Source organism: Ambystoma mexicanum, chromosome 6p (genome assembly GCF_040938575.1).
Source record: "Ambystoma mexicanum isolate Mex_15411 chromosome 6p, UKY_AmexF1_1, whole genome shotgun sequence".
In the NCBI taxonomy this organism is placed as follows: Eukaryota; Metazoa; Chordata; class Amphibia; order Caudata; family Ambystomatidae; genus Ambystoma; species Ambystoma mexicanum.
In genome coordinates, this window is record NC_090935.1 from 636,463,203 (window position 1) to 636,486,537 (window position 23,335).

At 43.6% G+C, this 23,335-nt stretch overlaps 1 protein-coding gene across 6 annotated transcripts in view; it reads right to left on the minus strand.

The window, feature by feature from the left end:
- The window catches only part of ARHGEF28 (Rho guanine nucleotide exchange factor 28), a 1,591,074-nt gene that overhangs the window by 226,645 nt on the left and 1,341,094 nt on the right, over positions 1–23,335 (minus strand). For all 6 annotated transcript variants that reach the window (XM_069627491.1, XM_069627492.1, XM_069627490.1 and 3 more), the window contains 3 exons: positions 22,971–23,218; positions 17,180–17,302; positions 12,357–12,474 (listed from right to left, as the gene is read on the minus strand). In XM_069627491.1, the coding sequence (XP_069483592.1) occupies positions 12,357–12,474; positions 17,180–17,302; positions 22,971–23,218 (489 nt within the window). The remainder of the gene's footprint in view (positions 1–12,356; positions 12,475–17,179; positions 17,303–22,970; positions 23,219–23,335) is intronic.

The following is a 23,335-nucleotide window of genomic DNA, read 5'->3' on the forward strand; positions in this document are numbered from 1 at the left end:
CCCATGAGCTTAGCAAGCACCACATTACGGTCCCAACCCGGTGGTGGGTTAGAGATTGGAGGGTGGACTCTTTACCCCTTCCATAAAAGCTTTAACCACTGGTACTTTCCACCACAAAATCTTGTTATGGGAGGTGGTGTAGGCTGACAGAGCCGCCAGGAGTACCTTAAGTGAATTAAATACCAACCCTGCGTCCAGCAGGTGGAGCATGTAGGTGACAATATTGGAAGGAGTGCAATCAACCGGGTTGATTTGTCTATTCTGGCACCAGATAACAAATCTTTTCCATTTGTCAAAATAACAGTGCCTAGTGTTTGGCTTCCTAGATTCCTTTAGAATGTCCATGCACCTCTGTGGTAAATTGAGCTGTCCAAACTCTATGACTTCAGGAGCCATGCTGCCAAGTTCATTGAGCTGGGTTGAGGATGCACTGTTTGACCTTGGTGCTGGGATAGTAGGTTGTACCAGCACGGGAATCTGATGGGTTCGCACGCTGCTAGTCTGCGTAGGTGTGGGAACCACGGTTGTCTCGTCCACATGGGAGCAACTAGGATCAGCGTCATCGATTCCTTGTGCATCTTGTTGACGACCTTCCTCTTTAGAGGAGTTGGTGGAAAAGTGTAAGCAAACATCCCTGACCAGTTCGTCCAAAGGGCATTCCCCTTGGAGCCTGGTTGGGGAAACCTGGATGCAAAGTCTGGGCATTGTCTGTTTTCGCTTGTAGCGAATAGGTCTATAGTGGGGAAACCCCACTGTGAGAAGATGTCCTCTACGACTTCTCTGTGTAGACACCATTTGTGTTCTCTTGGGAGGGGATCTCTGCTCAAAGCAACCGCTAGTGAATTGAGATCCCCTGGAACTTGTTGAGATGACAGGTAGATGTTCCGTCTGAGTGCCCATATCCAAATTTTCTGGGCAAGCTTGGACAGATTTGGCGAAGTCCCTCCCTGCTTGTTTAGGTAAAACATTGCTGTTGTGCTGTCTGTCAAGATCTGCATTGACAGGTTCAACAGGTGGGGCTCAAACGCTTGAAGCGCTCTGAATACTGGCAGAAGCTCTAGCAGATTGATATGATTCTTGTTACTAGCTGCTTGCTCACAACACCCAAGTGCTGCCACCATAGTGTTTATATACATAAAACATGCCTGCAGACATAGAAATGGGACATGGGGATCCAACGACCATGAACATAAAGAAGGGGACTTAATTGTGTTTGCACGGCCGGTGGACATCTTTGAACAGGGCTTAATCCCTACAAAGTTAAACCACGTTAATCCAAGATTAAGTAATCATTTAAGTATTTACTCTTCACTCAATATAAATTGTCCAACCAACAAATCCATTACATTGGTTCCTTAAAAAGGTCCCTCAACACGGTCCAATCTGCACAATCTCTTTAAATAAAGTGCCTTGTGCCTTTGTACTTAAAGTGCATAGTGCATGAAAAAGTGCCTAGTGCTAGCAGCTTACTAAAGTGCCTAGTGCTTTAGTGCATATCAGCCTCCGATTATCATAAAGTGCTTAGTGCTTTCAACTTCCATTCAGTGTAGAGATCTATTTCTACTCTAAAATCCATTCACAATAACCAGAATAAAACCTACATGGTGACTTATATAAAAAAAAGTGCATAAAAACCCAAAACACAACAACATATTATCAAAAAGTGCAGTTAAAAATACACAATAATAATGGATTTTCACTTTTAAAACCCAATTATGAAAACACTTTATATCAGTCAGTCCTTATTTTGTATGATAATGCTTATACTAGTGCCCTAAGAAAGTATATAGTTCTTTGTCTATATTATGGCCTTTCAGTTGTTTTGTTTCAAAGTCCAAGCTGCAACGGGTTTCTTGTTGTCAGAGCTTTTTTTCTCGATCTCCCCCTCTCGGGCCATTTTCAATTGCATGTATACCAAAGAAAGCAAAACTGTCCATATTGCTTTTATGGCATTCAGTTAAATGTTTTGCCATCGGATAGTTGGCATCTTTGTTTTGTATGGCTCTCACATGTTGTTGTACCCGTATTTTTAATTTGCATTCGGGTGCAGCCCACGTACCACTTTTTACATTTGCACATCAGAATATATACTACATATTCAGTATCACACGTGATTTTTTTCATTGATATATTCAGTTGATTTTGTTATTGGATGCTCAAAGGTGGTGCAGTTCTTTGCAAATTTACACATATTGCATCTTGTGCATTTGTTAAAACCTTTCTTCCGATTGGTCAACCAAGCACTCGTATCCTTTGCTACTTCTTTATCCATGAAACTGTGGACCAATTTATCCTTGATTGAAGTATTTCTTCTGTAACTGATGTCTGGATGTTTTTTCAGCAGGCCTCCAATGTCCTTATCGATTGTTAAAACTTTCCAATGTCTCTGTAACACACGTTTCACTTCTGTGGTTTGGCTATCATACGTTAGTATGAGTCGTACTTCCTCGTTCTCATTATTCATAGCTTTTTCTTTGTCTGCCAAGAAGATTTGTCTATCATAAGTTCTGGCTTTTAAATATGCTCTTTCAATTACTTTTTTAGGGTAACACTGTTGTCGAAATCCTCTTGCTGTGATTTTGCTTTCTGCATCGTATGTTTCTAAAGTTGTGCTGTTCCTTCTTAACCAAATGAATTCACCATATGGAACACTCCAGATCAAACTCTTAGGATGACCGCTTTTAGCGTGTAGTGGCGAGTTTGATCCTGTGGGTTTTCTGTGTAATTCACACGTTAGAGTTTGCTCCACTATTCTTAAATTGACATCCAAGAAAGTTATGAACGAATAACTGTGAGTTTCCGTGAATCTTAAGTTGTTCTCATTTTGGTTCAGATGCTTTACAAAATCATACCAACCAACCTCTGTCCCTTTCCAAATTACAAATAAGTCATCTATATATCGAAGCCAGATAACCACATTTTCAGTGAATTCATGATTCTGTTCTGTCTATACTTCTGTAGCTTGCCAAGCCCCCATAGTCAAATTGGCATAGGGTGGGGAAAATGTTGTCCCCATAGCCGTGCCCTGTATTTGCCTGAAATATTCTTCATTGAAAACAAAGATGTTGTTAGTGAGGCAGAGATCAATCATAGCTACAATCATTTGCGTGTGTTCCAGATAGTTGAGGGACATGGTATTTAGATATCTTTCACAGGCTTTTTTGCCATAATTATGTTGACGTGTATAAGGACACCACGTCCATAGTTGCCATCATGAAGTTGGATTCCCAGGGTATATTGTTAACTCGTAATAGAAAATCCTTTGTGTCTTTGAGATAGGAAGGTAATGAGGAGACAAAGGGCAGGAGAGTTTCATCTATGAATTTCGACATGTTCTCCAACACTGACCCCACTCACATATAAGTGAGTGAAGAATATGTACCACCCCCCACTCTCCCTACTTGTACAAGGCCGAGGCCAGAGGCCTTCCAAGGCCCGGGCCGAGGCCAGAGGCCTTCCGAGGACCAAAGTCTGTCGTGCAGCTCTCAACTGTAGTTTTCTTCTCCGGGCCAGTGGCGAGCTTCGAACTTCGATGACTCGACGTGGGTATGGAAGAAACAGGGAAATATTATAACTTTTAGCAAAATTATGGCTAAAGCCAGGGAACTCTGCAAAATGCTTCCGACCAGTATGGGGGGAAAAAAACAATCTGAGGGTCCTACACGCGTGAGGGATCATGGGTACAGTGGATGTCACACTAGGGATAGTATTACTGGCATGCCCTGTGTCGACACCAATTTTTCAGTTTTGAAAAAAAAACTGTAATACTCCGCAGCTTCCACTAGATGTCGGCCTATGCACAGCATATGATCTAAGAAGATTCCACAAGCCTCAGAAATATATATAAATATATGCATAGACTAGCGAGCAGTGTCTGGAGAAGGTGGTGGGTTGTGAGAAGGTACAACGGCAAATAGATGTTTTAGGACCGCTTGTCCCACCTGTGAATCTGCTTTAGAATGTGTGTGTCAATGCAGTAATGCCGAGTAAAAAAATGTAATGAACTCCATGTAGCTGCTTTGCAAATGGTGTCTAGAGGGACGTTTGCAATAAAGGCCAAAGTAGCTCCTGTATTGCTGGTAGAGTGACCTCTTTATGTGAAAGGCAGAGTTTTGTTTGATAGGGAGTAACAGAGCTGTATGCATTTCACTATCCATCTGGAGATGTCATTTTTATAAACATGATCACCTTCTCTGCCTAGTGCTATGGAGACAAACAGTTGGTCTGTTTTTCCTAACGGTTTTGTCTTGTTTACATAGTAAAGAACCGCCCTTCTTACATCTAGTGTATGGCGGTTTTTCGCTGCTGAGTTTGAAGGGTTTTGAAAGAAAGTGGGTAGTTCAATGGATTTGTTAACATGGAACTTGGATATGAACTCAGGTAAAAACCTAGTAGGTGTTCTTAGTCCCAACTTGTCTTTGTGGATATAAAAAGGGTCTTGCACTGACAACGTTTGTAGCTCACTAACCCTTCTTATGGTGGTAATGGCTTCCAGAAAATCTGTCTTGTATGTTAGGTGTTTAAGGCTGGATTATTTGTGCATAGGAGGGAGGACCTGTGAGCTTTTAGGGTACCACAATGAGATCCCACCTTGGAGGTGGGTTGGAAATGGGGGGTGGTAATGTCTCTTTACTCCCTCCATGAAAGCCTTAACAACAGGGACTTTCCACCAGGACAACTTGTTTTGTGAAGTGGTGTACGCGGACAGAGCGGCTAGGTGAACCTTGATGGAGTTGAATACTAGACCAGAGTCTAATAAGTGGAACATGTAGTGAAGAATGTGTGATGGAGAACATTCAATATTCAAAATGTGTCTGGTGTTAGGTTTACGTGCCTCCTTGAGGATTTCCATACACCTTTGACATCATTTCAAATTACCAAACTCTATGACTTCAGGAGCCAAGCTGCCAAGTTCATAGATTGAGGATGTGGGTGTAAGGATGTTCCCCTGTGAGCATGTTGAAGGGGCATGGGCGCTTGATTGGGTTGCATATTGCCAGTTTGAGCAGATGCAGAAACCAAGGTTGTATTGCCCACATTGGAGCAACCAGTATTAGAGCTGATTGTTCCTGGTGTATTCTGTGCACTAGCCTGCTCAGGAGTGGTGTCGGTGGAAAGGCTTAAGCAAATTACCCTGACCAGCTCATCCACAGGGCGTTCCCCTTGGATCTGGGTTGGGGAAACCTGGATGCAAAGTCTGGGAATTATGCATTTGGCTTGTGGTGAACACGTCTAAAGGAGGATAGCCCCAGGGGGAAAAGATATTTTCTTAAAATTCACTGTTGAGTTGCCACTCATGCTCTTCGGCTAAGTTATCTCTGCTTAGAGAGTCTGCTAGAGAATTGAGTTCACCTGGAACGTGTTGAGACACTAGAAACAAGTTCCGATTGAGTGCCCACTTCTGCATTTTTGGGGCTAGCCTGGACAGACTTGGAGAGTATGTGCCTCCCGGCTTGTTTATGTAAAACATGGCAGTGGTGCTGTCTGTGAGGACTTGCACTGTTTGACCTGTTAGATGCTCCTGAAAGGCTTGTAGGGCCTTGAGTACTGCTAGTAGCTCCAAAAGGTTGATATGATTTTGGGCTGTGATCTTTGTCCACAGCCCATGCTCTATGTGGTGAAGGTAATGGGCTCCCGATCCAGAGGGTGAGGAGTCTGCCCTAACTATCGCTTGCACTGGAGGATTGTGAAAGGGTTTTCCTTTCAACAGATTTTCCTTTGACCACCAGTGTAGCGCTTGTAATAGGGTTAGGGAAACAACCACTAGATCGTCCCACAGACCGCTTACCTGAGACCATTGTTTTGCTAACCACTCTTGCATTGGGCGCATGCGTAACCGTGCGTGCGTAGCCAGGTAAATGCACGAAGCCATCATCCTGAGCAAGCGCATTACTTTGTGTACAGTTATTTGGTGACCGGCCAGATACTGAGGTATTTACAGCAGTATGTTTTGGACTCTTTCGTTTGACGGGAAGACTAACCCCTCTTCTATTTTTAAGATAGCTCCTAGGAACTGTTTGGTTTTGCTTGGAGCGAGACTTGATTTTTCCACATTGATTGAGAATCCCAATTGGAACAGAAGGTTGATTGTTCTTTGGTATTTTGCTTGCATATTTGATGAGATTCCCCTGTTATCAGCCAGTCATCCAGATAAGGTTACACTGGGATTGATTGTCTGCGTAAGTGCACTGCCACTACTGCTATAACCTTGGTGAATACCCTTGGAGCGGTGGCTATGCCGAAGGGTAGCACCTTGAATTGGTAGAGTGATTTGCTATTTTGAAGTGGAGGAATTTTCTGTGTGCTGGGAACATTGAAATATGAAAGTATGCATCTTTCATGTCCAAGGCTGCCATGTAGTCCCCTTGTTTTAGCAGTGCGATTACTTCTTGTAGAGTAGTCATGTGACATTTCTGAGGCTTCACAAATGTGTTCGCAGGGCACAGGTCTAGGACAGGGCACATTGTAAGGTCTTTCTTTGGCACAAGGAAGTACACTGAATAGATACCCTTGTTTACCTGGTTCGGGACGATTTCTATGGCGTCCTTTAGTAGCAGTGCTTTGACCTATTCCAGCAGAATGAGCTGTTCCTCCTGCATCGTTTGTCTTTGTCTTGTCAGGTGGTTGGGTGGTGTTTGTATGAGTTCTATGCAATAGCCTCCAGCCATCTTGGAAAGTACCCACTTGTCTGACGTGATCCCCTCCTATGCATGGGAAAATCAGAAACGTGACCTCCTACTGGAGAAGCATGGCAGGGAACCTGGGTCACTTGCTTTGGTGGGGTGAAGCCTCTGGTGGAGGAGGATCAGCCTTTACCTCTCAACCTTTTGTGGCTCCTTTGAAAATGTTGGGAGGATTGTCCCTGCGACGAACCTCAAGATGAAGTCTGGCCACCCTGGTTGTAGTTGGAGGACCGCTGGGAGTTTTGTCCTATAAAACGGCATGTATTAAATGCGCTTCTCTGCACAACCGGTTTGTTTGTGAGCTGTCCCAGGTAATTGAGGATGTCGTACTACTCTTTAGCACTTTTCAGTGCATCCTCAACCACTTTCCCAAATAAAGCATAAGCCTCAATTGGCATATTTAAAAAGGTGGCTTGAGCTTGAAACCTGATTGACGTAGCAATGCATGGTGCTTAATGAGGGTCCCTTCAGCTACCTTCCGGCCTGCCTTATCTGGTGCGTCCAGATTATTTTTCAGGATGCAGCTTGCCACCCGTTTACCTTCAGCTATTGTTTTTAAAAGCTGTGTCTTCAGGGACCCTGCGTCAGAGTCTATTTGTTGTGAAATCTCGTTCCACTTGTGGCAATTATAAAGCGCCAGGAGTGTAGTGTTGTTGGCTATACTTACATGGTAAGCAGCCGAGGAAGCTACTTTCCTGCCCAGTTTGTAAATGTGTTTGCTCTCCTTGCCAGGAGGGGCTTCGGCAGAGGCTAAAGGTGTACCCACTCTTTTTCTTGTGATGGTCACAATAAGAGAGTCAGCCTTTAGTTGCTCCGATTTACAATGGGTCTGACAAGGCTGGTCTGAAGGTCACAATAAGAGAGTCAGCCTTTAGTTGCTCCGATTTACAATGGGTCTGACCATACTTGTCTGAACATTTTCTCAATGCGAGGGTTGACTGCCCTTGTCTGGTTGGGGGTAATTAAAGAAGGCTGAATGTGCCTTTGGATAGACCGGAGCAGTGGAATGAACTGTGCCACAGATCTCTTATCCCCAAGGATGTCCTCTACAAAGTCCTTGCGACTTGTGCCTCCTGTGTATTGATTTAAAAATGTTCTGTAGCTTTTAAAAGAAGATCATTATACTGCACCTGGTTATCCACAGGGGAATCAGCCATAGGTTGGTCAAGATGGTCTGGAGATTGAATGATGTAGACATCATCATCATCATAATATTGGTCTGTATCCTCTACGTCCTCTTGGTCTGCTATTGAGCCAGGGTCCTGTAAACCTGAAGTGTTAAAATAGTATTGGTTGTCAGGTATGTTTTGAGAGGTAGCAGTACTAGACTGTGTAGTGTCTTGGTGGGGTCTTTTGGCATTGGGCTGCTTCTTATGTGCTTTACCTTGAGGGGCCCTTGGAGGCTGGACAGTTGATCACGGTGTTGATCAAAAAAGTTAACAAAGCTAGACATTCTGCTCATTACTCTATCAAATTGTTCCAGGGTCCATTGAGTGGAGCTTGGTAAACCTTTGGGAACAGGGGTAGTGAAAGGCTCTTGTGTATAGGGTTCTTTGTGGTGCATTGCCCCTGAGAGGGTGTCACTAGGGGCAGAGTGTTCTTTATCCTTTGTAACTAGTGTTTTTGAGGATAGGGGCATTGAAGATTTTGAGTTTTTCAACATCTTGGATTAAAAGAGAGTCTCTGGGATGTGTTTTTTAATGAGTTCTCTCATTTTTGAATTACCCGAGGACTTGTCTGAATTGTTTTCGGTGTCAGAAACGGACTTCAGGGTCTGTTTGGGGGGACTGTCATGTGGCAATCGCGATGGCTCACAGTACAGGGACTTTTAGGACCTTCCCTTTAACACCATGTGTGGCTTATCAGTTGACAACGGGGTCGACTGTTGGCCATGGGGTGTGTGTTTAATGTGGAGTGCAGTGTGTGTGCTTGAGCCGCCGGGTTTCTTCTCTGTAGCAGAACTGCCGGCCTGCCTGTTGGAGTCAGGGGCTCACACGCGGGAAGCTGTCGGGTCCCCATCGCACTCGGCATCAATTAGGACGTTGATGCTGCCATCACTGGAGGCTCCATCAATGTCCATGGCAGCCTCAGCCTGCATGGTGGGTTGGGCCCAGCGTTTCGTTTTCCAGTCCTTTTAATGTCTTGGTCCAAAACTGTTTTTCAGAATGGTACCTAGGAAGGCAGAGATTCCACAGAAACTTTCTGTTACAGGAAGGGCAAAATTGAAATGGTGTGTTTTCCATTGTATCGAAATGTGGCTGCTCGGCGATGTAAAAGATAGAATAGGGAAATAAGCAATCTCTAAATGAGAGGAATTATGACCTCCCCCACCTCTCCCTTCTGTGGACAGCTAAGGACCGTTGAGGCCTAGGAAGCCGCACTTAAAGTTTGTCGAGACGAGTGAGTAGTTGACGTTGACGGATGATCTTGTCCTCGAAATCCATCACCGGAGATCTTGAAGTGTACGGCCGTCGAAAGGATAGAAAGTCTAAATTTAAAATGTGTAAAGTAAAGGCCAGAAGAAGGATCTCAGCAATTTACGTCTGACTATGATGGCAGAAAAAAAACAATCTGAGGGATCTTGACGCGTAAAGGACCCTGGGTAAAGGAGACGTCACAGTAAGCATACTATTACTGGCACGCCCTATCAACACTCCTTTGAGTTTCTGAAAACAAAAAATGTAATAGTCTGCGGCTACCACTAGATGTCGGCCTATTCATAGCATGTGATCTAAGCAGATCCACAAGCTTCCGAAATATATATGTTTGTGTTCAGTGAACAAAGTTTAGTTATGTTTATCAGAATTAACGCAAACAAACCTCTTGAAATTCAGCATATGTGGGAAGTAATGACCATCTTAACTCGGCATCCCCTGCATGTCTCCCATGATGTCATTTTATATGTCATTGTAAATCACTTCTGTAATATTATGTATGTGCTCATAGGCTTTGCAACACAGGGACGGCAAGTTAAGATGGTCACCTCTGCCCACATCTGCAGAATTTCAGTGTTTTATTGTGTTAAATCCAATCATCTTCACTCTCACTTAACTAAAGTTTTTCCACTGAATATCAAGGTTTTGTTATGATATTGTTTCTTCTGGGCCCACTAGGCATGTCCATCAGCCATGACCAGTGGCCACTGCTTTTGGCTGTGGCCACAGGTTTCTTTGGAGCCCACTAGCCATGGCCTTTGGCTGTGGCCACTGTACATGTTCCACCAATCATTTTCTTCAAGGCCCACTAGATATGGATTTGACTTTGGACACTGTACATGTTGCACTAATACGTTTCTTTGGAGCCCACTAGCCATGGCAACAGTACATGTTGCTCCAATAGGTTTCTTTGGGGCCCACTAGGCATGGCCTTGGCCACGACTACATGTTGCACCAATACGTTCCTTTGGAGCCCACCAGACATGGCCTTCGACCATGGCCAGTTGCCACAGTCACCGTGCCTGTTATACCAATATTCTTTTCCCAAAGACCCATTTCACCCTGCCTCGTAGATGTGATCAATGCAGGTGTAAGGCATTTTTTTTTTACTGCCTATTCCTGCATCATTTCCTGGAAATCAATTCTGATTATGCTGATATACTCTGGTTTCTCTTCAAATCGAATAAATCTTTCGCCAAAAGCGAAAAAAATTATGCTGATTCCTGCAGTATTCCCCCGATAACACTAAAACATTACAAACTCTTTCCCGTCCTCACAGGCCCTCCCCCTGTGCCCCCTCCTCTTTTCTTGGTCCCACCACGTCCCTACTTGCTTTTTTCCCCTCACTCATGCTCTCCCATTACCTTTATCACAATATGGTTTGTGTGATGCAATTTCTTTTTTGAACGCGTCTTGCACTGTTGCAAAATTCACTCGGTATTCACCCGATAAGCTAAAAATGTTCTACTCATAACAGACTCCCTAAACCACCCACAACTCCCCAACCTCACTGTCGCCTTTCTCCTTCCCCACATCTAGCCAGATGCAATTGCTTCTCTTTTCCTCCCCCAAATAACATTTTGAGCAATTTTCATTTTGGGCTTCCCCCTCTATTATCACATGGAATCAGGAATCGCTTGCATCAAACAAAAAAATAACGACACCTTTTCTTTTCTGAAAAATCTCTCGGATTCTCTGCTGCAATGCACCACTGGAGATATATAGAGGTTTTTTCGGAGCAGGGGGCACTCCTTCTTTGTTGAATATTTTACAATTGCTGGACATTTTACTCCAAACTAGAATAGGAAATGACTGCGACACTTTGCGTCCAAGTGCTTTTGCGCTATAGCTGTTCCAAAAATGCACTTTTTCTCTATGGGAAAATGAGCGGGAGAAGGCCGAAAACAGTAATTTTATTTCTTAATAACCTTTTCTTTTTTAACAATGTTTACTCAAAATGTAGTTTGGGGGAGCGTGATAAACATGTTTGGGAAAAATGCGTTCCAAATCCATCCGGTGAGTCAGAAGTTATTAGGAAGAGAATTTTGGAAAAGTCTATGTACACAGGCATCACATTAACTAGCCGCCCTATAATATATGTGTGCAATCTGCGGCAGATCTTTGATTGAGATTTACCTGCTTAGTGTTTTAAAGCCTAACCAATTAGTATTCTGTGTGGTCTGTACTATTTGACTGTTTCTATGGGTGGTTAACTGTACTTGCCCGCACACCCCATGGCTCTGAAGCATACCTTAGCTCAGCTCGCTTCACCTAGATTGAGTTTGGATGGACAAATTGTCAATACCCATCTTCACCGTCTTTGTTGGGAGCCCAGAACCGGCAACGGGGCTGCTTCTGAAAATTCCTCTAAATTTTAATAACTATGAGCTTGCAATCTGTCACTTTCCTAGTCCATTTCTTTACAAAGCCCCCTGCAAACTCAAGAACAGACGCCCCCATTTTTCTTAACTGTTTTATACATCTAGATTCCTGTTTCTTTGCAACTCTAAAATCAAGAAAGGTGCCCTCGAGTGACTGGGTCTCTAAATGACACGGTGGTCCTCCTTTTATTTTAGTAACGCAGTCTAATACTGACTTAGACAACAGGAGGACCATTATCTCATGAAAATGCTGTCCTCTAGTATGTGCTGAAACTCATAAAAGGACCACATAGACAGTGGAGCACCGGCCCACTGGGAGCAGCTCTAGCATACCCTGCAGAAGGTTCTCTGTGGAAATTATGCCTTTAGAATGCTGGTGGAAAAAATGGCCACTGCGCCATTCCCCCATTTTTTTTTTTTTCAACAGTGGCCTCGCCTCCCTAAACTCAATGTATCACTCACTACCTTCCCTACCATCTATGCACCTGAAGTGTACATCCATGCAAGCGAGCGAACGAGAATCGCCGTGGCTGATGTGTTTACTGGAGGCATTCTAGAGCAAGATTTGGAGTTAAAGCACAAAAGGCAACTATTTGAGTCTGAAATGTATCGGAATGTGAAGTGCGGCATATATTCAGTCATTATTTGTATTAATACATCTACTAATAATACTTAGCATAATAATAATACGAAAAACAATTCAATAATAATGTTACAGACGAAACATTAACAGACATATCTGGATAAATAGTGATCTTCAGTGCATCACGAGGCAAGTCAAATATATGTCATGTTATGTCGAATCATATGTGCCGCAATAAGCAAGACGCTAGGCCTCATCATTCAGCATGGCTCACCTTTCGTGTACCTCAATATCCTCTCCACCAGAACTGGATATTTAGTGATGCGCTGTGTAACCAACAGAATGCATTCTGGGATCCCTCGACGTCGAGCCAAAAGATTACTGTTTCGCAGCTTAAAAATACACATTTGTGTTATTTTCACCATAAGAGGTTAGTGGTGTGTCACAGATATACACAGCATGTGATCTAATACTGACGTCATGCGTGTCAGACTGGTTCTGGTTTGGCGAATACTATAATTTCAGTATTAAATGACTTCAATATTTGTACTACTATTTTATTGACTTTTATATAGCGCTTTCGCCAAAGAGCTGCACAATGTGATTACATCAAAGGTACACAATAAAACTAAGAATTGGCAATGCAATGGCTAGCATACAAGAGGGCTGAAGCTAGGAATCTTTTAAGATGAATACGGAAAACATGAAAGAAGGGGTAATGCGTTCCAACGTTTGGGGGCAAGAAGGGAAAAGAGGCCAAAGGGAGGGAGGCACACAGATGTTTTGGCACAGAGAGAAGGGAGCGTGATTGAGATCAGAGGAGTCAGGGGGGAGAGTAGAAAGAAGGAAGAGACGATAGATAAGAGGGAGCAGGATCATGAAGACACTTAAAGACAATGCCAAGAAAGTGGAAGAGGAGATGAGAGGCTAAGAAAGGAATAAAGAGACCAGAAGCCGAGCTCGAGGAACAGGCAGGTAGAAGTAAGAGCAGGTGGATGGCAGAGTTGTAGACAGAAAGCAGGGGAGTAAAATGAGGGCAAGGGAGCCCGAGTAGGAGAGCAGAACAGTCGTCGAGAAGGGAGAGAACAGGTGGGGCGAAGTGAAGGTTGGAGAGATAGCCAGAGATGCGAGCTGCGTTAGTGATGTGATCAGATGTGTTACTGACACAGTTCACATAGATTTGTGTTAAGCACGCAGATCAGGGATGCATGTTTCAAAATCAAAAGCACGTTTTATAAAAATGTGTATATTGCATTCAATGTTTGAAATTTGACAATGCCGCATCTAATTCCATATGGTTATTTTTTCTTTGAAATAGGTGAAATGATGTATAGATTTCTGTCAGGTGGTGCATTGGTGAATGCAACCTATTAATTTGTTCCGAGTTTGGTGCTTTAATGCATCCCATTAGATAGCTCAGGGAGGTGCGTTCTCAATGCTTTCATCTTTGTGTGCTTCAGGGAGCAGAATTGAATTGCAGGAACATAAACTTAGCCTTTCATCCTTCTGAGATTGATGAAAGGAGTACCTTGCTTACTTGGGTAATATTTATACATACAAATGTTAGATGTAAAGTGTTTTCACAAATTACACCAACCGAACATGTACGTTTCGAACGTGATACGTCATTGGCATTATTTAATTAGCAAACACTATGGCGTCTGCAGTGAAACACAGGGAAGGCCGAGTACTGCTACTAACAAAGCATCCAGATATAATTGATCTAGGCAAGCAAAGTTTAGCGTTCACTTATTCAGAGGATTATCAACCCCTACCTGTTTAAACGGATAGGCGAGGGAATGTTCTCACTATCTGGAATGTTCTTGTGCAGTTACATTAGTACAAGCATTCCTTGAGTGAAAGCGTGTGAATATTTTACATAAACACTCACATTGACTGGGGAGTATGTTACATGCTGTGCATAAAGATACACTTATCATTCGCTACTCGCTTTATGTTCCACTCTGTTACATTAGTTCCACTGACCCCTGCATCTGTATTACTAAATAGATATCTCATGTACAGGCTTACAAGTGGCAACGTTTAAAACCAGACGCACCCGTTTGCGATTCATTTCCAATCGTAATGTGAGCGCCACGCGCATTGCTGATATTCTCTTCAATGAGAGATGACACTGTTTACATGGATCGGATATGCACGGTTTAATGACACATTGGCATTGATCCCACTAGGTAGTCTACTATGCGTAGTTCCAGCACTTCAGACGGAATAATGTTTCCTTGGTATAAACACATTCTCATGCTCATGGTATAATTGTTGTGGATATTGCACTGGTAGGGAACGTTTAAGGAAACCACTCCGTTTGTATTGTTTGTCGAGAAGACTTCAAAGTGTATGTGGCAATCACTATTGCATTAACAATGTGCTTTTGTGACATTTTTCCTACTCTCTTTCTTTCTTTTTGTTGTTGGTCTTTTCTCTTTTTTTCTTTTTTAAGCTCAGAGACTGTTGGATTTTTTGTTCATACCATTATTTGTTAAAGGGATAGTCCAGTAAAAAATGTTATTTAAAAAATAGATAGGCAACATTAAAAAAAAATACTAGCACTTTTTTTTTTTAACTTCCTATGTAAAATTTTGAGCTATTCAAGCTCAAAATTCGCAAAAGCAAGCACATGGGCGCATCCATTTTGTGAAATGGATGCCCGCCTGTGCTGGCTTTTGCGGCACTAATGAAGGAAAAGCCACCCAGCTGTAGTAAACAAAAGCTACCGCTGGGTGGCTTTTCCTTCATTGGTGCCGGGACTCGGAGGACGCGGACCGGAGACCAGAGCAGGAAAGCTGCAGCTGAATCTTGGTAAGTGCTATTTATTTTTTTTTAAAAATAAGCACTAGCTGCGTTTTTTTTTCTAAGTTTTCCGGGCTGGAGGAGCCCGGAAAACTTAGAAATAAAACCGCAGCTTTAAAAACGTTGTTTTTATGTTTGCGGTCGCTTTTGAAGCGACCACAAACATAAATACAACGTTGTGTTTGAAAACGCTGCGGTTTTTCTTTCCAAGTTTCTCAGGCTCCTCCGGCTCGGAGGAGCCTGAGAAACTCGGAAAGAAAAACCGCAGCGTTTTCAAACACAACCGCGTTGTGTTTCTGCCTGCTGTGGCTATCACTTTGGGTCTTTGGAGACCCAAAGTGAAAGCCAAGGCAGGCAGAAACACAACGCGGTTGTGTTTCTGCCTAAATCTGCTTTCCCATTTGGGGCTCTCGGACTCCCCGAGAGCCCCAAATGGGAAAGCAGATTTAGGCAGAAACACTGCAGCATTTAGCATTTCCCATTTGGGGCTCTCGGGCCCCCCGTGGGGAGCCCGAGAGCCCCAAATGGGAAATCAGATTTAGGCAGAAACACTGCAGCATTTAGCATTTCCCATTTGGGGCTCTCGGGCCCCCCGTGGGGAGCCCGAGAGCCCCAAATGGGAAATCAGATTTAGGCAGAAACACTGCAGCATTAGCATTTCCCATTTGGGGCTCTCGGGCCCCCTGTGGGCAGCTCGGAGGAGCCTGAGAAACTCGGAGAGAAAAACCGCAGCGTTTTCAAACACAACCGCGTTGTGTTTCTGCCTGCTGTGGCTATCACTTTGGGTCTCCAGTTCTCCCCCAGGGGAGCACCGGAGACCCAAAGTGAAAGCCAAGGCAGGCAGAAACACAACGCGGTTGTGTTTCTGCCTAAATCTGCTTTCCCATTTGGGGATCTCGGGCTCCCACGGGAGCCCGAGATCCCCAAATGGGAAATCAGATTTAGGCAGAAACACTGCAGCATTTAGCATTTCCCATTTGGGGCTCTCGGGCCCCCCGTGGGGAGCCCGAGAGCCCCAAATGGGAAATCAGCTGTAGGCAGAAACACCGTGGCATGTAAACACAACCGCGTTGTGTTTCTGCCTGCCTTGGCTTTCACTTTGGGTCTCCGGTGCTCCCATGGGGGAGCACCGGAGACCCAAAGTGATTGCCACAGCAGGCAGAACCACAACGCGGTTGTGTTTGAAAATGCTGCGGTTTTTCTTTCCGAGTTTCTCAGGCTCCTCCGAGCCGGAGGAGCCTGAGAAACTCGGAAAGTAAAACCGCAGCGTTTTCAAACACAACGTTGTATTTATGTTTGCGGTCGCTTCAAAAGCGACTGCAAACATAAATACAACGTTTTTAAAGCTGCGGTTTTATTTCTAAGTTTTCCGGGCTCCTCCAGCCCGGAAAACTTACAAAAAAACCTGCAACTAGTGCTTATTTTTTAAAAAAAATAAATAGCACTTACCGAGATTCAGCTGCAGCTTTCCTGCTCTGGTCTCCGGTCCGCGTCCTCCGAGACCCGGCACCAATGAAGGAAAAGCCACCCAGCGGTAGCTTTTGTTTACTACACCTGGCTGGCTTTTCCTTCATTAGTGCCGCAAAAGCAAAAGCCAGCACAGGCGGGAATCCATTTCACAAAATGGATGCGCCCATGTGCTTGCTTTTGAGAATTTTGAGCTTGAATAGCTCAAAATTTTACATAAGAAGTTTTAAACAAAAAAGTGCTAGTATTTTTTTTTTAATGTTGCCTATCTATTTTTTAAATACATTTTTTTACTGGACTATCCCTTTAACTATGTATAGTAGACACCATGTTTATAAGATATGCTTGCCCTTTTACAGCAATGAGGAGGAAATAGAAGTGGTCAAAATACGTGTCGCCTAAGGCATCATTTCTCTGGTGATGGCAGGAGTCTATGTTTAGGAATAGAAATATCCGTGATGTATAGACAGTTAAATATTGAATGCATTTTGGGTTGGTGTAATTTGTGAAAACACTGTATTTGTATTGAGGTTTGGGCTTAACCTCACATACACGCACACACGCAGCGGTCCATCACTTAATATATATTATTCGGATTACAGCAAGCTTTAGGATAAACTTGATCTTGGCACACTAATCACCTGGTTTGCCCCATTGTCATCCACATCATATAAAAAGTGCTTTGATTAGAAGTACTTTATTATTAAAAATATATATAATATTGCTGAGTAATCAGTACCATGCAGGACACATTGTGAGTATTTGTGATTTTACTTCCGTTGTTTTTCTGACAGGCATCACTACAAAGTGCAAAATACTCACTCTGATAAAATTCTGGAACTTTTTATTTTGCTGAAGCTCCTTGAAAATGTTGACAGCCTCTTTGTGGTGACTGCAAAATTCTCCATATATCTGCTTCATTTTATTTGCATTTTCTTCTGAGAACTAGTTAGAAAAACAAAGTTTAGTGAATTCAAAATGAACATAGAAATAACATTTATGTAGAGTGAAGACAAATCCTTCGATTAGATAACTGCAAGAATCAACAAGACTCCCATGATTGTGTTTATGGTGTGTAGGCAGTGCGGCAAGCAAGGGGGATACTGCCTCCCTCACAGGAATGTTGAACTGAACTCTGGGATACTGTGTCACCGGAAAAGCGTGAGGCAGACCTATCTTTGGTTTGCCAAGTCCATGGGAAGGGACGCAGGGGTTAGGCTCTGCTAGGAAGCTATATCGAACAGAGGAGAAATGAACACGAGTTTACACACTGTATGGTTACATAAATGTGGCTCCCAGTATCTGAGACAGCTGTCGAGGAGGAGAGAAGCAGGAAACGTGAAGCATCAGCCTGTTTCTTCGTTTAGAGGAGTGAGCACTCATTCCTTTTCCTGGATCTGCATTCAACCTGCATTTCCTAGTTTTGAATCCCAGGAGTTCCAATTCAGTCTTTCATCCTTCCAACATTGATACATCAACAGCATTACATTGGGGAATATTACTATCTGCTAGTTAAGGTGCGATGGATTGGCAAAGCTAATGGAGCAAGCACTATAGTGAATGCAAATTATTTTTATTGTGAATCTGATATGTGAAAAGATGTGACGATTTGATTATTTTATGGACTATTGTAAAGGACAGCTGTGTCCAGGGAAGAAAATGAGAAACCCTCTGGACGACTGCAACCCATTAAGAGTAAAGGACAACAACTCAAGTCTGGAGGAAACATACAAAATGGGTGAACAGTGGCTCCAGCGGGGTTGAAGGACCCCTAATTTATCAATCCAAATGTGTGCAGGAATGGAATGAGCCCTCCGATGTGTGCACTGAGTTGATCTGTGAGAACGTTGGAATGCAATATGTTGGCATGTGGTATCATTGCTAATTGACCAACCTGTACATATAATTGATTATTTAGCACAAGCAAATCATCGGATGATGACAAGGAGACCATAATCACCAAACCACCTTGCAGAAACCAAAGGAGTTTTATTCCATGTATAACTCTAATGGCACAGCTCTGGTTTGTCAGCAACCATTGGCTGACACTATTGGTGCTCTGAAAATAAGTTTCTACTCTTATAAAGGCCCAGTCTCTCCATGGAAATTACAACAAAAAATATTTAAAGAGATTCAGAAACACTTGGGGTGCTCAACAATTAAATCTGATTGAGGGTCATACTGGCTCTTTTTGAAGAAGACATTTCAGGGATGGAAAGTAAAAGAATTTGACTTGCATCACTGCATTTTGTCAGGAAACACAACATCCAACCATCTACCAGATATAAACAAAGGAGTAATACAAACCTTTTTTAGAAAATGCAGGGTGGATTGGATGTAGGAATTTGGCGCAACATTGATGAATCAAACTGTGATAGAATTCCATGTCAAGACTGGAGGCGAGCATTATACTTCACGTCTTTATTTGCCACTCTCCAGCAGCTCTTCAAAACATTTTTTTGTATTCAAATATATGTAGAAACAGTAAGAAAAATAAGAAAAACCAAAAGGGTAAACTACTATCCCATAGTTCCTTTCTCTTTGGTAGTTCTGAGTGCCCTGCTCCAGACCAATCAGGATGCTCTACTTCTCCACGTGTCATACGCTGTCTGGGTCCCTTTCTCTTCGTTTGGCCGCTCTCTTGCAGATACGTACTCCCCAATGCTTCTTGTGTGCTTTTAAAGCAAAATGATGTTAAAATTGTTATGAAATGAGATGTATGAATTGACACCTTGCAGGGTATTTATATGGCAGCCTGTGAGGATCGCGTGCAAAGCAGAATGATTGTGCGCTCGGCGCCAGGACGGTTGCTGAGTTTGCAGCATCAGCAGGGGCACATGAGGAATTCCGTGCTCTAGTATCTGTTATTTTTATTGAGTTTCAGCAAAGCGAACCGCTGCACACTGTCTACAAGTGTGAAGGCCGAATGCCCCAGACCCGAGCTACCGGGTAAATTAGCAGAGACCTTGGCATCAGACCTGAAGGTGCTCTCATTCATTAGCAAAGCATCCAAAGACATAAGAAAAGGCATAGAAGGGCTTCCAGGATAAGGTGTTCGACCTAGCTGGCCTGATAGCCAAAAACAAGGATCTCATGGAGCATGCCAAGGACACAGAAGAACCGGTGAATGCAGAGATGATGGTTGATTGGGCACAGTGCACCGTGTGCATGACCGGCAACATAAACTGTGCCATCCCATCGGAGAGGAGGAGGAGCTTGCTGCTAAAGATTGATAACAAGCAAGGGGACCTAGCCTCTTATGAGGCGGGAGAAGAGGTCCAAGGACTTCTCTTTGGTGAGGCCTTTGCCAAAGAGACTAACAAGTCTGCAACAACCTTTACAACGCTTGAGAAAGCACAGGCCTTTTTAAGAAAGTTTTCCCAAGTAGAGTTTTTTGAGGGACCGGCTGATACAGAGGTCGTTTGAAGAGTCGCTTCAGTTCCCAGAGAAGACCTCAGGGGCTCAGTGTTGGGAGACAAGGCAGCAAAAACGCATTCTTCCCTCATAGAGGAAGAAGCTCCAGAGGACGCAGAGGTTTCTACAGGCTTCATGGTGCAGCAACAGGTGGGCAGTCACAGCGCTCGTTACCCGCTGGTTGGGGGAAGAACAAGTCAATTTAAGGAAAATTGCCACAAGCTATCAAGCGACGAATGGGGGCTCCAAGGGGTAGCAGGCTTTCACCTAGAATTTGTACAACACCCCTTACAAGTACACGTTTCACAGGTTGAAATGAGCCTGCTAGATGCAGAGTTGAAGCTACTAGTACAGAAATAGGCAATAGTACAAGGGGATTCTCTAGGTTAAGGGTTCCACAGCAATATGTTCCTGGTGCACTGGAAAGATAATGTGCGAACGGTCATCAATCACAAGGCATCAATGTCTGCTTAGTTTACAGACATTTCAAGATGGAGGTAATTCACCTCCTAGGCGACATCCTCAGGAAAGGCGATTGATTAACGTGATTAGACCTGAAGAGCGCGTATCTCACCATATCGGTGGCAGCAGAACACAGCTCATTTTTAAAATTTACTTGGAAGGGTCAATCCTGGCAGTTCAAAAACCTGCCTTTCAGCCTCTCCTTGGCTCCCTGGGAATTTACCAAGATAATGAGACCAGAAGCGGCAGTGCTGAGAGAGAAGGGGATAAGAATGATCATATATATAGACGCCATCCTGTTAATGGCGGAGGACAAGTTACTGCTGCAGGCACAGGTTCGTTGGGCGACCAAGTTCTTGACCAACCTCAGGTTTCTAGTGAACAGGGGGAAGTCAAAGCTAGCTCCCAGCAAGCAAACAGAATTTGTAGGGTTTGTGATAGACACCATGAAAGCAGAGTTAGCGTTAGCAACTCAGAAGATGAAAGCGATAAAAAGCTGAGAGTAGTTATCGGAACAGAAAATCGGTTACATCTCTTCAGAATCCAACCAGCACAGTGGGTTTGCTAGCAGCTTCCATCCAAGCAATCTTTTCCGGACCGCTACACTACAGGGCCCTGCAGAGACTGAAAATCAGACATCTGCTGGAGGCATGCGTTACCATCAACTTATTCGCCTAGATGAGGGAATCAGGACGGAGCTACAGTGGTGGCTCCACAATATGGAAGCATGGAATGGTCGAGCCATATTTAGAGACTTTCCAGAACTGATAATAGTGTCAGACGCCAACAGATCAGGCTGGGGTGTCAGCTGCGGGCAGCTGCAGACTGGGGGAAATGGTCTCCAGCAGAACTAGAGTTGCACATCAACTGCCTAGAACTACCCTCTCTACCTTCTAGTACAAGCGCAGAGCTAGCATGCAGGATTTCTGGCACAGATGGAAGATGCCGGGAATTTGAGAAGAGGCTGCTGAGCTCATGGGCCCCATTGACCAGCAGGAACTATAGTGTTGGTGGCAGGCTTGGGAGAGATGGTGCGAGCCGTGGGGTGTTCATCCCATTTCTGCCCCTGCAGTGCAAGTGATACATTTCCAAGCATGCTTACAAAAGCAAGGTAAACCTTTCACGGTGGTGGGGGTTTACAGGTCACCCATCTCAGTCAACAGTATGCCCGTAGGGGAGCATCCAGCAGTAGTAAGGTTGCTCAAAGGAGTGAAAACTAGCAATCCCCTTGTACTGTAATTGTGGGATGTCAATGTAGTGCTCAGATTGTTTGGTCAATGACAGCATAATGAGCTACTGTCTGTAGACCAGCTATCCAGTAAATTATCCACATTGCTGTGTCTACTGTCTTGCAGACGAGTGTCAGACGTGAAAGCTCTAGAAGTGGACAGGAAGGTATTCTCCCAGAGGGAGTGGCGTTTAATGTACCACAGCATACCAAGAGTTATTCTTCAGTGATATCCCATCCATACTTTCCTGATAACACTAAGTTATGCATAGCGCAATACATCAAGCAGTATGAGACCGTCACTACAGAGGTCAGGCGCGAGGCATATCACAGCTTTTAATAGCGCGTAGGAATCCTTTTCATGCCGTAACATCTGCCACAATAGCCAGGTGGGTGAGAAAAGTAACGTCCTTAGCAAGGGTCGATGTATCAGTATTCGGAGCACATTCTGTCAGAGGAGTCATGACTTCAAAGGCTTTTATCGCAGGCTTTTCATTACAGGATATTATGAGAGCTGCACACTGGTCTAGTGAATCCACATTTAAGACATTTTACTTTAAACCACTGTCTGCTATCACAGCGACAGTTATTGAAAGCTTTGATCGAGCATAATGCTCACCTCCGATCTTGACATAGAATGAAGATTACCCAATTATACAACACAGGGAGTCTTGATTCTGTTATCGAGACGAGCATTATCCCTCCTGTTAATACATAGTTGCATAATGTTGAACATGTCCTTAAGTATGTAGAGATAACAGGCATAGTCCTCATGTTTCAGGTGAGGAACAGAAGACCAGTTGAGCAAAGAAGCTGTGAATCCCTATGGGAGCATCCGTTTGGAGCCCATGTGTAGAGCACAAGAGGGTATTTAGAGACAGTTGGACAGTTCCAGTTTGTTTTTGTAAGTTGTTTCGGAGGAAGTGTCAGTTTCAGGACAACCAGAATAAGAGACCCAGGCAGGGTATGAACGTGGAGGAGGAGTGAATCATAATTGGTCAGGAGCATAGCACTCAGAACTACAGACCCTTTCGGTTTCTTTTATCTTATTTTTCTAACAGTTTATATGTATGTTTTGAAGAGCTGCTGGACAGTGGCAAATAAAGAAGTGAAGCATAATACTCACCTCTGTGTCAATTAGAATGAAGACTCCCTGTGCTGTAAGCTTGGGTCATCTTCATTGTATAGGAACTGAGAAATGTCAACATAAGTCTGCAACACAGACATATTGAACAAGAGATCAGTCCACTTATGCTTTGGGCATTAGTAAAAGCCTTCTCTCTCCTCTTCAAATCAATCACAATTATTCCATGACTTTTGAGCCACATCAAGCATGTCATTTGATCAAATCACACATTACACCTCCAAATCTAGCTAGCTAGTTGACAAGGAATCTGCTGAAACATCACCACATCTCATTACAAGTCAGTTATGTGTGTATTGGAAATAATGGTGACCAAACGCTTAGAATTCCATTCAATATTTAAAATTCTTAATATAAGGATTTACCTGCTGAATAAGAATATCTCCTATCCTGTTGATGACAAAATTCCGGTCGGTTTCTTCACTGGACTCCTGTCTTCGCTCCTTCATATTGGAGAAAAACTCTTTATGTATCTCCAGCAGTTCATCAAGGCAAGGAAATATTTTGTCCACTGTGCTATGGTCTAGTTGAAGTTCCTCCTTCATTCCTTTCCTGAATATTTCAGACATTATGAACAAGGTCTGGATATGATGCAGTTCTGTCTGCATCAGTTCTGCAACACAAATAGTTACATCTAAGATGTAGGTTTATCTGAAAGGGGACAGCTCTTTATTGATGGAGTCTCTCTTGGACAGCATAAGCAGGAAAACACAGAGCAGCGTGTGTGGCA